The 17,390-nt window shown below is 39.9% G+C and overlaps 1 protein-coding gene across 1 annotated transcript in view; it reads left to right on the top strand.

Annotated features, from left to right (window-relative positions):
* Positions 1 to 17,390, top strand: part of LOC109932135 (teneurin-3) — a 793,882-nt gene that overhangs the window by 736,194 nt on the left and 40,298 nt on the right. The window contains exon 22 of the mRNA XM_048594011.1: positions 7,518 to 7,767. Coding sequence (XP_048449968.1) covers positions 7,518 to 7,767 — 250 coding nt within the window. The remainder of the gene's footprint in view (positions 1 to 7,517; positions 7,768 to 17,390) is intronic.

Here is a 17,390-nt window from a genome sequence, read left to right as displayed (position 1 = left end):
GAGAGATTCATTTGGAGCAGAGTACAGACAGCAGCAGGTGTTTGTGCGGACACCCAGAAAAATGGTGATAAATATTCTCATGAAGGTAAAATATCGTTTATCATTCCCTTTGTGTTTTGAGAAGGGAAATTGTAAAGTTGTAATTTTTCATTCTAACGGCTGAATGTATCAGGTATAATAACAAAGCATGCTGACACAGAAGAGTTCTTTGATGAAAATTACAGAACTCAGCTATTTGGGGAAAGTAATTGTCACAGTTGGGTGTTGTAAATGTACACTAAAGCTGTTATACCTTTTTTTTAAAGCTGTTCTGTGGGATAAATTAATCTATGAAGGCCTGATTTGAGTAAGATGTGGAAATTTCACATATGGTTGAATTACGGTTTTGTAAAACACTTAAAACCCCCATGAATGACTTTCCTTTTGATGGCGTTTGCTGAAGTCACTGGCTCAGAGCCCCATGTGTAACAGCAGTTCTTCTGCCTGTGAGCAACATGGCAAGGAGTCCTAAAACTTACATTGACCCTTTGAACAGAATTGCTGCTAAAGTTACAACACCATATTGGAAGAAACCTTGTAAAAGTTGATTAATTAGACAAAGAGATGTGAATATTTTCATTTGTAAGTATCTAGTGGGCTTACCCAGCTTTGCACTAGGTAATTCCAATGATTTATGAAGTTTGTTTCAATCCATATAATCTGCATTGTGTCCTACTGTGGCAAAGACAGAGTTGCGACCTGTTCGTACCACAGTGTGTTAATTATTTTTCAATAGATGGAAGGTGAAGTCCATTAAAGTAGTAGTTGCAGGATGGTAGGTGCGTGTTAATTTTAGGTTCCTGGTCAGTGGTAAGGGAGCTGGTATGGTGCAATGGTTAGTGTCTCTGCCTCTGAGCCAGAAGCTCAGGTTTAGAGTTCAGAAAGTAACCATAAAACCTGAAAATCCCTCCAGTGTGCCCATGATAATGCAGCAAAAGTCTGAGAGTCTTCCGGTCAGCAATGCTTAATTAGTGCCTCTCGAGATACAGCTGCTGGCAGCACACTGCCCACCTGTTCCAGGGGAAAGAAAATAGCGGTGTGAACAGATAAAAGCATGTGCTTTTCATCATGTGTCATTAGAAGTGGAGAAACGTCTACGGTCAGTGATAAGGACATGAGGGGGTCATCTCTCTCATTTTTGTTCTGAGCAATAGTCTGACTCGAGTAACACCTCATCTGAGACAAGCTGAAGAGTTTTGTATTGGCTGTAATATTCTCAATGTTTGGAGGTAGCACAGAAAAACTGTTTCTTCAGAGCTACAACACACGTTATTTTATGAGAGTGCAGATTCTAGAATGTACAAATGCTGCTTTCTTAGCAAGAAAGTTGGTCCATCGATGCGGAAATCAGGCTAAATTTAAAACTGACCGTTCATGCAGTCACACTCTATATGCAGCCCTTGTTCTAGGAAGGAAGACAAACAGTGCTGATATCAAGCTGGTTGGAGGCTCAAACATCATGTTCGCTATGAATTATTTAACAATGTGAGGAGAATATTTCTCACTTTGAAGTTCTCCTTCTTAAGATGAGAACAAGGTGCAATCTTCAGATTTCTTGCCCCACCGCCCACAACAGTTCACATTCTACTTCCCACATTCGCCTGTTAATGCAGTCAGCTGCACCTCTTCAAGTTCACACCCCTGTTGCTAGAAAACCTATTCCTGCCCCATTAACCTATCCTCCTCCAAACCCGTGAAAGAAAGGGACAGATATTCAGCTGGATCACACCCGGGAAGTTGATAGATGTGAATGTATTGAACTGTCAAGCCTCTTGGCTCAACATTTTAGGGTTGCTTCATGTCAGGAATGCAGCTTCCTCTTTCAGTATTTTCTCCGAGGTGCTCCCAACATACCTATGCCTAATGGGCACAACAATTCCAACCTGTTTAAGGAGACCACAGGCAGAATGTTGTGCCCTTCTCATCGAGGGATGTTGGCTAAGGATATGTATTTGTTAAGGCAGGTGGATGAGGACCCCACCACCATTCTGCCTATGCCCCGATTAATGTCTGGACAGACAGGTCCATAGACAGACTGCCAACTCTGCTGACAATTGAGAATGTTAATGGAGTAATTAGTCACACCACAGACAGAGGTGATCTCTATATGGAAAGGCTGATACGTGGGGAGGTCTCTCACTCAAAGGAACTCAGGGGCTGATTAAGGTGCCCAGCACTAGGAAGAGGGAAAGCCCACTCAGAGCCAGCACTTAGCCCTTGTGACCTTGTCTTGTCTCTTGCCATCTCTTGTCTCTGGCCTGGATTCCAGCAATGACCTTCTGATTGGCCAACAGCTTTCTGCAGAGGGAAGCGCCACCTATTGGGTCCTTCATGCAATGAAAAGTACCACCACTTGTCTGCCAAGTACCCGAATGTAACAAAATGCAGCAGCCTGTCCTGTAAGGAGGCAAGGCACTGACCAACCACCTCTCCAGCTGGCAGCTGAGACCCTCATCACCTCTAATTATTCCACCCTGTTTATTGATACAGGCCACCAGCATGCACTGGGAATAAGCCAACTTTCTAGATGTTGGAGAATGTTTATTCATTTATATATAAATTCATACAGAAATATATCAAAATGCATTTGCACTCAGAAACAGTGAAGCATTGTTGTTAGAATTTCCAAGTAACTATTTTCTTAGATTACTATTTGTATTTCAGTGCTTGTTTTAGTTAAAAGTTCCCACATTCAGCACTGCTGCTTACTGGCTTGTGACCATTCCCATCTGCCGTGCTAACTTATATGTTTGCATTCAAAACTCAATTTGATTTGAATCCTGAAATGTTGTTTGCTGGACGGTTGGCTTTCGAAGCAGTGTGATGCCAATAGCTTGCATATGCCACACATGGAGCCTCACACCTCTGCATACCTAGAACCCACAGTCATAGACATGAAATCATTCACGGCAGGAAGTGGAAACTGGTTATTATGAATTATTCATTTCTGTTCAAAGCCATGAACTGATTTTGGGTGTGTAATAAAGCGTGAGCTTTGTAATTGTTACTGAAATGTCAAAGCCTACATGGGAGCAAACATTAGGAACTGAAATGAACACTGACAATCACTGGACCAAACAAGACATAATTCATTAATTATCAACAGAAAAGTTATTCAACAGACCTTTTCAAGGTCCTTAATTTGAAAAACAACCTGTTGCATTTATATTAAGTGGGTTGATAAGAGATCAAATGAAATTAAAGATCAGTGCCATTTTGAGATAGTTTATGAATTCCATTTTGAAATAGTTTATTAATAATTCCAAGCACTCTGTTATATTAAGACAGCTCTTCAGATTATCCTACAATGTTACATTAAAAATACAGATAAATGAGACATGAAGTATGAATACCAGATGGTGTAGAGCAATCTCTTTTAAAATGTCATTTATTCTTTTTAATTCATTCATGGATTTGGGTATCACTGGCTGGACCAGCATTTAATGCCTGTCTTTAATGACCCAGGAGAACATGGTAGTGAGCTGCTTTCTTGAACCACTGCATTCCTAAGGGAATCGTTACACCCAAACTGCCGTTATGAGGGAGTTCCAGGATTTTGACCCAGGGACAATGAAGAAAGGACAATATAGTTGCATGGCTGGATGGTGTGTGGGTTGAAAGGGACCTTGCATGATACCATGATGGACACAATGGCACTGCTGCGCTAATCATTCCAGGTGCGAGACATTGTCGGTTTCTAAGGTGCTGTCATAAGAGCCCAGGCGAGCAGTGGCATTTTATCGATGATACAACACTGCCGTCACTGTGCTTTGGTGACTGGGGAAATGAATGTAGAAGATTGTGGATGGGGTGCCGATCAAACAGGCTGTCCTGTTCTGATGGTGTTGAAATTCTTGACTGACCTTGGAGCTGCGCACATCCAGACAAGTGGGGAGTGTTCTATCACATTTCTGAGTTGTGCCTTGTTGATTGTAGGCCCACATGAGGAAACAAGAAATGAATTGCTTGCTGCAGAATTCCCAGCTTCTGGCCTTCCCTTCTGGCCATTGTGTATTTATACGGTTGGTCGAGTTAGGTTTCAGGTTAAAGGTGGCCCCCAGCATGTTGATAGCAGGGGATTCTCTGATGATGATGATGATGATGACGATGATGCCATTGGAAATGGTTAGATTCTCTCTTGTTTTAAGTGGTCACTGCCCAGAATTTATGTGGTGCAAATGTTCCTTGCAAATCATTAGGTCATTGCTAAGTTTGGACATGAAGAGATTCAGTATCTGAGGAGTCATAGATGGTGTTGAACATTGTGGAATCGTTAGTGAACATCCCCATTTCCGAGTTTATGATGGAGAGAAGCTCATTGTTGAAACAGCTAAAGATGGTTGAGTCTAGGACATTGCTCTGAGGAACTTTTGCAGAGCTGTCCTGGAGCTGAGATGATTAATCTCAATAATTGCAACTTTATTCCTTTGTACTACACCAACCAGCAGAGAGTTTTTCATCTGATTCCAATTAAATCCAGTTTTGCTAGAGCTCCTTGATGCCCTTCTCAGTTAAATTCTGCCTTGATATCCAGAACAGTCATTCTCACCTCACTACTGGGGTTGAGCCCTTTTATCTATGTTCAGACCAAGCTATTAATGAGGTCTGGAGCTGAATCAAAGCTGAATGTCATGTTATTGCTCTTGAGCAAGTTATTGCAGAGCAAGCACCTTATGATAGCACTGTCAATGACCCCTTCCATTGTTTTCCATATGATCAAGAGTAGACTGACAGGCTTTAATTGACTTTGCAGAATTTGTCCTGAACTTTTGAGGACACGACATACCTGGGTGATTTTTCACATTGCCAAATCGATGCTAGTGTTGTCGTTGTACTGGAACAGTTTGACCTGTTTCTGGAGCACAAGTATTCAGCATTATTGCTGGAATGTTGTCAGGGCCCTTAGCCTTTGCAGTATGCAGGGCCTCCAGCGATTTCTTGATATCACTGGAATTAATGAAATTGGCTGAAGGTGGCAACAGTGATGCTGGGGATCTCAGATGGAGGCCAAGATGGATCACCCAGTTGGCACATCTGGCTGAAGTTAGAAGCAGATGGTTCAGACTTGTCTGTTGCACTGATGAGGATGGGGATATTTGCGGAGCTTCCTGTTAGTTGTTTAATGGCCCACCACCATCACCGACTGAACATGGAATGACTGCAGACATTAGATCTAATTCATTCGCTGTGGGATTGTTTACTCTGTCTGTTGCTTCTTGGTTATGGTGTTTGGCAAATTGTCCTGTATTAAAGCTTTCCAGGTCAATATCTATGCTGGTGCTGCTCCTGGCATGCCCTCCTACACCCTTTGTTTAAATTCTGTACTTATTAATTGGATTCAAATTTCATCCTCTGCTAAGGTGGGATTTCAGCTCCTCACTCCACAGCATTCGCTTGGGCCTATTAATCCGGTAACCTTACCAGTTCATCTCTCTTCACTTGGGAAGTTTGTTACCCATCCCTTGTTCCTCTGAGAAGGTGGCGGTGGTAGGTCATCAGGGGTTCGTCCCCAGTCTGTGCTGAGTGTAGATCTGAGTTGGAGCAATACCAGAAAAGCTTAATGCTGTACATGTTCAGGAGCTACTCTTCGGAAAAATGTAATAGTTGCGATTGTAATTGCATTGCATCCATTGTTAAATTTAGCGACAAAATTGAGTTGGTGAGACCTCTTCTGGAGTACTGCACACAACTCTGGTCACCCTTTTATAGGAAGGATATTAGTAAACTGGAGAGCATTCAGAAAAGATTTACCAGGGTTTTCCTGGGAATGAAGGATTTGAGATATAAAAATAGACTGGAAAGACTGGGACTTTTTTCACTGGAATGTAAGAGGTTGAGGGGTGACCTTATTAAGGTTTATAAAATTGTGAGGGGCATAGATAAGTTGAATGACAAAGGTCTTTTCCATATGGTGGAGGAGTTCAAAACTAGGGGGCATATTTTAAAGGCGGAAAATGTTTTAAAAAGGATATGAAGGGCAACTTTTTGACACAGAGAGTGGTTCGTGTTTGGAAAGAACTGCCAGAGAAAGTGGTGGATGCAGGTACAGTTACAAGATTCAAAAGGCATTTGGATAAGTTTATGAATAAGAAAGCTTTGGGGGGATATGGGCCAAGCGAAGGCAGGTGGGACTAGTTTAATTTGGGAACATGGTCAGCATGGACAAGTTAGACCGAAGGGTCTGTTTCCATGCTCTACGACTCTATGAGAGTTATGCAGTAAAAGAGAGATGCAGTAAAATTTTGGCAACTGCCTGATTGAAATGCTTCAGCTTTGTGAATTACAATGCAGTAGCAGCAACCTCATTAATTTCAAACACACGTTTGGGGTGATGGTTTCCATGCAGCTATTGTGCAGTATGTGATAGTTATTTTGCAAAAAAAAACACCTCTTGTGGCTAACTTATACTTCCGCCTTGTACCAAATTAAATATTGTGGTTCCAGGTACTTAATGCTTTGCTTACGTATTGTCGCTTTAAATTTATTGGACAGGTAATAATTATTGAGGATATTGATTCACCCTTCTAATTCAGCTTCTATATGAGTCCACAAAGCCTCGTATGTCAAATTGAAGTCCAGAAAATAGTGCTACTACGTGACTGCATCATGTAACAAAGGAGCTTGTGGGAATGGGAAGAAGTAATTCCTGCCATCAAAAAGCAGACCCAAAATTTAATAAGTGGCACTTAGGGGTAAACAAAAATTATGCCCTTGCAATCATAACAATGTCAACACTCACATACCCATACATGAAGGATGAGGAACAGGATAAGCAAGTTAGGGACAAAAGGACTACCAGTATTCATGGCGATGCAGTCTAGCCCTCTGGCAGAACCGTGAAAAATTGGGACAAAAAAAAACGCCTTTTTTAAACCTGCCAAACTGGGCTTGTAGAACACGGAGAAGGGAGGTCTGTTGTTTGCTAGCTGTCATGTTCATTTTAGTGAAATCTGTTCTATGATACCGGAGCGTAACATTTCACTTCAAGTAATTAAGTTGAGGCAAAATCTTTTAAAGATAAAGTGGGTAAATATGCAATGTCCAGGAAGACGCAGGGAGAGACCAATAAACGGTTTATAAGTAGCTTTTAAAACTCCACATGGTATTAACTGAATAAATGCTCATTAGCAGCAGTCATCATTTAAAAATTATTTTCATCTAACCTCTTTTCCAAGTAACAGGTTTGACTAAGATCTAATCGCTGTGTTTATACTTCAGCTGATCAAACAACAGGTGAATGTCAAATGATTCTAATCTTTAGAGATTGATGCAGGCTTGACATTCACCACTGATTTAATCTGCATTCTGTATCTAGAATTGCTGAAGGCACAAGCTGTCTTAATCAATTGTTTTGATTGGTGTGGTCTAATGTTAAATTTGAATAGTGCTTTATGATTTATGATGATGATTCTGCAATCAAGGAAAATGCCTTATTGCTTGTGACAGTGACAAAGTTAGTCTTATCATCCTCCCATTAGGCATCCTCTACAAGGGAAACGGGGAAAATCAATTCATCTCTCAGCAGCCAGCTGTTATCAACAGCATCATGGGCAATGGACGAAGACGCAGCATCTCGTGCCCGAGTTGCAATGGCCAATCAGATGGTAACAAGCTCCTGGCACCCGTAGCTTTGGCGTGTGGCATTGATGGCAGCTTGTATGTTGGCGATTTCAACTACATCCGCCGCATCTTTCCTTCAGGAAATGTGACGAGCATTCTAGAGCTAAGGTAGGTCTAGAGCTGCAAAACCTCTCCTGTGCTGCTCCAGCCTTTGCATGTTGGGACAGGTTGTTCCTTCCTGTTGTCCCCTACTTTCTCAGCAGGCAGAGAATCTAAAAGACTGTACAAATTAAATCGTAATTTTTTTTTAGCCTGTGCAAGACCCATCTTCCCACCATTGGAACAAGCTAACATTCTATCTTGGTAGAATTCACGGATTGATTTGGCTTGAATAGACTCTTAAAATGCGACCAGTCAATCCATCATTCCAGTCCCTTAATGAACGATATTTGAGGTTCAGTGACGAAAGAAATCACAAGAAAAACTAACTACCCCTCTGTCAGTCAATATGGCAGCAAAGAAGCTATTCGTTCAAAATTGCATTTAAGTTGCAGCTATGTGTGGCCTGTCTCTGTTAATTTGAGAGGAATATTTGAACACAATGTTTCACTGCTACAGAGAGGAAGACAGTTGATTTAAAGTGCAATGTCATTGCCAAATACATTAATTAGCTTCAGGTTTCGAGTGAAAAACATGCAAATTCCTCAATTGCATTCATTAGCCTGGAATTAGATGGGTAGTCATTGATTGGATGGCATTTCCAAAATTGACCAGTTACAAATAGACCAGTTATTTTGGTTTGTCGAACTTGAATATTCTATGCACTAATTATCACGCAGCTTAGATCTGTTGTTTAGTTGTATTTCTATTTGCATTCATAAAGAGTCAAATGGTATGAAATTTGATAGGAACGTTTGTTGTTTGGATTTGGGTTACTGCTAGCAACCATTAACACCGAACTGTTGCTATGACGGGGTTATGCACTCAAAACTTTTATCTGCCTTGTTATGAAGGGTAAAATGAATAAGTGTCTGGTCAGTGCACTAGCAAACACATCAAAGTCAATCTGTGTTGTAGATTGCTATTAGCGTGCAGTTGTACTGAAGCAAAGCTGATTTGTCTGGAAACTATGTTCTGGTTGTATGACATTAAAATGATGTGATGGCTCCTCTTCTAATATAGTATAAACAGTTTGAACCACTTTGCATGGTGATTAAATGAAGTTTATTCAAACTGGATCTCTTTGTTTGTGTTCCATAACTAATTCAGACTTTTCTTCTCTTCCTTTCTTGCTACGTATTAAGAAATAAAGATTTTAGACATAGGTAAGTTTGAGAACTGTTGTTGTGCCTCTACTATATTTCCATCAGCTAGTATGTTTTAACTAACTTCCTCCTCCTACATAAGCTGCCCTTTCATTATCATGACTGAGTTCAAAATTAACCTTTTTCTGACAGAGTTATTGGATCTGCTTTTGCTTTCAGTGCTTTATTATGGGCTTGATGAGGGTGGATCAGGGAATTGAGAGAACACAAGTGATATTTTTAAACGATCATAGGTGCAATTTATGTAAATTAATGTCACCACTGTTAAAAGACCTAAAAAGCAGAAAGAAAAACCATACTGCTTGCAAGGGATATTAAAGAGCTAAACTTGAGCTTCTTTTATTAGAGAATTTTACAGCACAGAAGCAGACCATTTGTCCCATCTTATCTGTGCCAGTTCATTACTCCATCCTCTGATTATTAACAGAAAGTGACCTTTCAAATTAATTTAGTTTGGATGGACACAAAGAACGAAAGCAGTCAATCATTCCAGTCTGTATAAGATGAACATTTCAAAATGGTTTTCTCTGCGAAATTTTGTCTTCCCAATGTATGTGTAATTCCCTTTTGAAATGTAGTATGAATCTACTCCCTCAGTCTTTTAAGATCATGCATTGTTAATCATGACAACTCATTATGTTAAAATGAGTTTTTTTTCTTTCCTGTTTTTTTTTGCTGATCATGCAAAATTTGTATCCTCCTGGTTGCTGACCATATCGCCACTGGAAATGGTTTTTCCTTAATTCTGTTAATAAACCCCCTCCTTGATGTTAAACATCACTGTTCTCGCTGTTAATCTTCTCTGCTCTAAGAAGAGCAGGCCCACTGAACTTTTGTCTTCTCACGTAGCTGCAGTCCCTCATGAATGATGTAAAATTTCCAGTTTTTGCATACAGCTTTTTGAGAATTTGTGTTTCTGCAAGCTGATTGTTTCATGGTGCTCTACTTTTCCAGTTTGTACGTCAACACTTGACCCTCTTTGGTCTGTTTCCCTTGTGCCAGTTCAGCTCCTACCCTTCTTTTCCTTCTGCACCTCCCTAAGCTTTGAGTCACATCTGCTCAGTCAAATGGCATCACTTACTGAATGGTTATTGCCGAATTGAAGAAAAAATATTGTTACATTTGGACTTACCGTGAGATCATTCCTACAACCTTTGGTAACAAGAAAATTGAAATTGGCTCCGGACCTGTTGCACTCAGCTAATTCCTTTCATTTCCTCAAAGTAACAGATGTGGTTGAGGCATAATGCATGGTTTTTGCATCATTTTTTGTTTCCTGCTTTCATTTTCCCTCATCTTGAAATGTCAGGTTGGCTTAGTATTCCCAATCAGTTTTCCAAAACCCTCACTATGTCGACTTGAACACATAACTTGACCTGATATTTCAATACATTATTGAGAGAGCACTAGGTAGGTGGAGATATTGGAGTAAGGCATATTAGGTGGGTATGGAATATTCCAATATTTTGTGCAGTCCATCAATTATCAGACCTCGACAAACACATCCATACAGAATCACAGTGTGGAGCGGTCCTGACTCAAAACGTCAACTTTCCTGCTCCTTTGATGCTGCCTGGCCTGCTGTGCTCCTCCAGCTCCACACTGTGTTATCTCTGACTCCAGCATCGGAGGTTCTTAATATCTCCATACAGCATCATTTTATATCAGCAGCGTGAGTTAATTTGCTTTACTGGCAGGTTTAATTGTGCACCCCTGGTGAATAAAGAACTGGGAATAATTCCAAATATCGAGTATGTTTTAAATAGGCACTGTTTTTGAACTTGCAGAATAAATGTTGACAGAATGCAAATAGATTTAAGGAGCTTACTTCACAGAAAATGTAATGGTGATTTAAAAATTATTTGTTTATGGAACAAATATCCTTTATCTTCTGATGCCCTCAGCTTATTATGCACTGGGTACTGCTAGGAGTCATGAATTCTCAGTTTCTGGGGCCAGGTACAAAGCTCCACAAAGTTTCAGGGAATTTCTGAGCAGAGATCGAATGAAAGAAAGAGCTTTCGAGGTAATCATCCAGATGTGCTCTCATGTGCCATCTGTTGACAATCAAGAGAATAGCACCTTCTTTGGAGCACGCCACTTGTCTCCTCTCAATACAATAGAATAGCAATTTATTGCCAATTGTATTTATGAAAATACAGTGGGATGTGTATAAGTTGCCACAATTTGGCTCCATTTTAATTACAGTAGTTATAAAAAAAATTGAGACAAAGTTAGGACAAAGAATTGAAGTCTAAAACTGATTTAAAGCACACAGGTTAAGTATGTTATTTCTCGGCTATCCAAGACATCACCCCTCCGTCCTACTCAACAAAATAAATGTCCAAATTCTTTCAGTAAACACAGGATGTCTTTACTGAATAACTCCATTTGGCAATAAGGATTGTCACCATGCAGTAACAGTGGGAAACATTTATTAAATTTATTGTGTTATTTCTATTAAAAAGATAAAACACCATTCTAAAAGAGGCCATTATGATTCCACTTGAACAATTTGTCGCAGATGCATTGATGACACTGTCATATACATTGGCCAGACCAATTTTTGTATCAAAAACATTAGCACAAGTTGTGTGACTGCAATAAGGAACACTAATATCAGAGAATTTGGATCCCTGAACCTTACTGAAGGGAACGGGAAGAGCTGAATGAAGGTGTGAATAATTAAAATACAAGAATCACTGACAAAAGGGGGAAAGTGTTTGGAAAAGGATTTGAGTTAGAATTGATGCAGGGAAGATGGACGAGTGATACCTAGAGTTAGAACTGTGAAAAAAAAAGCACATTGCAGTTATATTTTAAGCTGGGAAATGGAAAGTGACAATGCTGCAGTTCCAGCGGGGAAATTGTAAAGTGTAGAACTGGAATCAATGGAAATAAATGGAAACTGGTATTGTATGACAGGCAATTCCAAATATTTGTTAAAATTTAGAACCAGAAATAGAACTTGTTAAACTGAACATAAATCATAGTTTGACCTACATCTGTTATCCCTATATTAAGCAATTAATTACTTCAATTTTGAATACATTGAATGTATTGGAAACAACCTTTAATATTCCCTGATATTCCTGTTCATTTTGACCTTTACACTTTTGTTAAAGTATTTCTCAGAATGGTAGCGGAGAGACTCTGTTACTGGATCAGAAATTTTGAAGCCAGAATTAATGATTTGAAGACAAGGGTTCCTATCCAATTAGAACAACTGGGATTTAAATGTGGTTAATGAAAACACAAACAAGAATCAGTAACAGTGACAGCATAAGAAATAAGAGCTTGAATAGGCCACTTTGCCCTTTAAGTGCACCCTATCATTCAACAACATCATGGCTGATCTCTAATCTAAATTCTACCTACCTGCACTTTCCTTTTAATCCCTCAATTCCCTTACTGAATATCAGAAAATTTGTAAATGTGTATCCATTGTACATTATGCCCTTTTGGAAAGGAAATCTGCTGACCTTGTGGAAGCAGGCCTTTCGGCCCATTGAGTCCACACCGACCCTCTGAACAGCATCCCACTCAGACTCGTCTCCCTATCCGATCCCTGCAATCCTGGATTTCCCATAACTAATCGACCGAGCCCGCACAAAGCTGGATATTATGGGTAATTTAGCGTGGCCAGTCCACTTAACCTGCACATCTTCAGACCATGGGAGGAAACCGGAGCACCCAGAAGCAACCCCACGCAGACACAGGGAGAATGTGCAAACTCCACACAGACAGTCGCCAGTGGGTGGAATCAAACCTGTGTCCCTGGTGCTGTGAGGCAGCAGCACTAACCACTGAGCCACCGTCCCGCCCACAATTGTTCAACCTGTGTGAATTTCCAGACTGACATATTAACTCTTAATTCCCTTTTTGAGTGGTCTTGCAAGCCCCTCAGTTGTAAAGATGATGGCTCAACATCACCTTCTCAAGGGCAGTTAGAGATAGGTAATAAATTCTGGCAAGTACTCACATGAATGAATGAAACAAAGTGCCAATTTTATTTTCCTTTATTCATTAACGGGATGAGGGTGTCACTGGATAGGCAGCATTTATTACCCATCCCTAATTACCCAGAGGGCAGTTCAGCGTCAACCACGTTGCTGTGAGTCTGGAGTCACATGTAGGCCAGACCAGGTAAGGATGGCAGTTTCCTTCCCTAAAGGAAATTAGTGAACCAGATGGGTTTTTCTGATAATCGGCAATGGTGTCATGGTCATTATTAGATTCTTAATTCCAGATATTTTATTGAATTTAAATTCCATCATCTGCCATAGCAGGATTCAAACTCAGTTCCCCAGAACATTATCTGGTTTCTGGATTAACAGTCCAGTGATAATACCACGAGGCCATCACCTCCCCTCCTGCATGCATTATTGACAGAACTAAACTCTACATGTATTGGTACACTGGCTTGGTGGTTATCTAGTGCCTGTATGTATCTTCACTCCTTCCCCAGCCTTTCAATTGACTAGATGATGAAACAACTGGGAATGAGTCGTATGATCCCATAAACCCAGTGGAGGATCCATCATAGTGAAGAGTGCACAGGCCAGAAATAGGGACACATATGTGTGGGTCAAATTCTATTGCCTACTTTCAGTGACCTGCGGCCTACCTGCCTGGACCGTGAAGACCAGTAAGATGATAGTTATAATAAGTGTTGAAGTGTTGAGAAAATAACAAACTGGCTACCTTCTGATCCTGATTGAATTAATCTTTATAATTTAGTCTACACAAATGAAAATAGAAATCTTCTATCTTGAATTTGGTTATTAGCGCTTGCTCACAATTCCTTTAATGATAAAATGAATTAATTCCATTAAAATCAGTAACATTCAATTTGTCCCAATTTTAAGGTATGTTCCCTCTGATCAAACTTGCTGCTGTCTCACACTGAAATGTTTTAGTAGATTGACTTTACCTTTTGTGTTAAGAGTCAAACACTAATCACTGGATAAATATTAATCAGTGGATGGATTTTTTTTCTCCATCCCATTCTGTTTGGATTGACAGATCTTTTCAGCCAGGGTGATTGGAAGTTGCTTATTATATCAGATCAGTTTAGCATTTGGCTGGAACTGGCAATATCAGCATCATCGAAAATTCAATAAAACCCATTGTTTTGCAAGCACTGTTTGTCCAGTTACAAACATGTGACATTGGTCTCAGGCACCTTTCCATTTGATGGTTTCTGATTGCCACAGCTGTCATAGTTTATAGTTATCTCAACAGATGAAGAAATGATGAGGAAACTTTCAATGATAAACCATTAACACAAAATATCCATTCTCAGCACCACTGGATCATGTTCTGCATGTAAATTCTGAAATCACAAGGTGAAATAGTCCCAATATTGAATTTCATGAACCATCTATGAGATACAGAGGTCCCCAACTTCTGATCGTCTGACTTATGAATGCTCGAACTTACAGACGCAATCTCATACAGGGATGTATTTATATTAAGTTTAAAAATGTGACATATCCCTTCTATTTAGTGAATGGCTATTTTATATTGTCCTATGTTCATTCTGATCTGACTTGCAGACCAATCAAATTACAGATTGCCTCAAGAACAGAAACTGTTCGCACCCAAGGGACTGCCTGTACTGATCTACTGTCCCCATTTTATCTCTGGTCAGAATATGGCAGCTGGCTGCAGAATCTACAGATCTAGAGGTGGTTCTGCAAGTGATGAACTGATGTACAAAATGTATTCTCTTTATCACTACCAACCCATAATCCTCTGCTTGCACGCCTTCTCTGTATCCTAGGAGACCTATCATATTATTCTGAGGAAGGGTCACTGGACCCGAAACGTGAACTCTGTTTTTTCCTTCACAGACCTGCTGAGTTTTTCCAGCAACTTCGTTTTGTTCCTATCATATTATTGATTATCACTTATCAGTAAATGATTTGTACTCAGTGGCATCTCCATTTTCAGGATATTATTTTCCCGTCTCCTTGTCCTGATCTGCGTCCTGGACAAATAACTAATTTTTAATCTACGGATCATTTGCTAGATGCTACAGATTGTCTGAATCTGCTGAGATAAAAAGCAGAAATAAAAACTTGGAAGACCTTGATGCTTCACAGTCGAAGGGTCAGCTCGATCCAATGATTTGTATAGGCCATTAAACAGTACATTACACTTGGTTGTCAACATGAGATATTAAAGCAATCTAAAAGATAAATGATGGAGGTAAATGAGATTCAATAAATTTGAGTCTATCATCAATGTGCAATCACATTTAATTACATTTCAGTAATTTCTTATTACATCCTATTTGCTCCAAACTGTTTCCTGCCAGCCTTCTAAAAAGCCTGTCTGTTTTACCAGGACATTGTGTGTAGATAGTAGATTCTGCTATTTCCTCAAGACTACTTCTCTGCGTTGTTATATATTTCCATAAAGCAACTCAACTTCTCAATTCATTTGAAATGCTATAGTTAAGAATGGTGGCTGTGGCTCAGATGGTGCTATTCTTGCTTCAGAGTCACAAGTTCTCAGTTCAAGTTCTCCTCTTGGGCCTTAACACAAAAATCAAAACCGCCACTCCAGTACAGTACTGAAGAAATGCTACACAGTTTGGAGGTGCTGTCTTTGAGACATTTTTTTACAATTCATTCATAGGATGAGGACATCCCTAGGCCAGTATTTATTACCCATCCCTAATTGCCCCGAGGGCAGTTAAATGTCAGTCACATTGCTGTGGATCTGGAGTCACATGTAGACCAGACTACATGTGTAGGCCTACATGTGACTCCAGACCAAGTAAGAATGGCAGCTTCCTTCCCTAAACAACATTAGTGAACCAGATGGATTTTTCTAATAATCGACAATGGTTTCATGGTCATCATTAGACACTTAATTTCAGATTTTTTTTAAAAATTGAATTCAAATTCCATCAGATACCGTGGTAGGACTCAAGCCCATGTCCCCAAAATATTACTGGGTCTCTGGATTAACAGTCCAGTGATAATACCACTGGGCCATCATCTTCCCCAAACATTAAGTTAGTTTCAGCTGGTTTGAAACAAATCTGTGGTGATTTTTTGAAGCAATAGGGAGTTGTCTCCAGTGTCCTACCAATAGTTACCAGATGAACCAGTCAGTATTGCATTGCTTTCTGTGGGAATTTGCTGTGTGCAAATTGGTTTCCACGTTTCCTACATTATAACAGTGACTACGTGTCAGAAATACTTCTTTGCCTGTCAATAGTTTTGAAATATCTAGTAGTCATGAAAAGCAGAAATCTGCCTGTATTAGATATGCTAGATATAGATGTTGCATTGAATGCTGTGGTAGTTTCAACTTGAAAACATGCAAAACTTTGTCACTGTGTATTGGTGTTGTTTATTTGTCTGGATGTAATGTGAAGTGTTGTGCTGTCTTGCCCACTTTCTTTTGAGCCTCAGCTAGTCTTGATGTCTGAGTGCAGTACTGTGCTTCAATGCCACAGTTCTGATATAGCTGGAGATTAGTAGGAATCAGTGTTTCTCAGATTAATGTCTGGGCTCACTGGATAGCCCATTGACCTGGAGCCCTTCAGCATCTTGTGTGTCCAGATTTCCTTTCTTGTTTCAACCTCTCATGAAATATAACTGGAACTGAATTTTCTCTTGTGCCTCTTGATGCATGCGAGCCTGGACCAGAAACCTCTGAAAATCTTTGTCTTTACTATCTTCCAAAGGGCAAGTGAAAACACTCAATTAAAATGTTAGGAACTACTATTACATCGGAAGGGATTTTCCCTTGTTTGCAGGAACGAGGCCTCAACTCAGCTGAACTAAATTCAATAGCCCATCTTGTGCTGAATTCCCACAGCAGCAAAATTCCTGATCATGAGTAACTGAAATGCTGAGAGTTCTGATTGTGCTAATGTGGTAAACCAGTACTTTACTATCTTTTTCCTTTATGTTAGTGAAAAACAACATTTCTTCCCAAAAATCTATGCATCCAGATCTAGGGGCAAACTTTACTGTTAAGCAAATCGGGGACAATGACTGGAAATAAAAACTGCACCTTCCCCATTTAAATCAGAGATGAGGAGGATTTTTTATTTCCTCTCTCAGAGGGTAGTTAATCTGTAGAATTCTTTACTGCAGAGCACTGTCAAGGCTGGGCCATTAAGTATATTCAAAGCTGAGATAGACAGATTTTTAATCAGTAAGGGATCAAGGTTTATGGGGAAAAGGCAGGAAAGTGGAGTGAGGATGATCAGATCAGCTGTGACCTCATTGAATAATGGAGCTGACTCAATGGGCCGAATGGTCTACTTCTGTTACTACATCTTTGGTCCAATCTGCAGCTATTTTAAACTTTAACCTCATCATAAAATGCTTAATCTTGGTCTTCACCTGATTGAAGATTTTGCCAAAAGAGGCATTATGTATCCTGCTGTGTTTCACTGAATATGCCACCGATATGGAGGATATAAACTATTAGTGGGCA

This window comes from Rhincodon typus, chromosome 3 (assembly GCF_021869965.1).
Source record: "Rhincodon typus isolate 14 chromosome 3, sRhiTyp1.1, whole genome shotgun sequence".
Classification (NCBI taxonomy): domain Eukaryota; kingdom Metazoa; phylum Chordata; class Chondrichthyes; order Orectolobiformes; family Rhincodontidae; genus Rhincodon; species Rhincodon typus.
The sequence above is the reverse complement of the archived record's forward strand: the minus strand, read 5'-3'. Positions and strand labels throughout refer to the sequence as shown.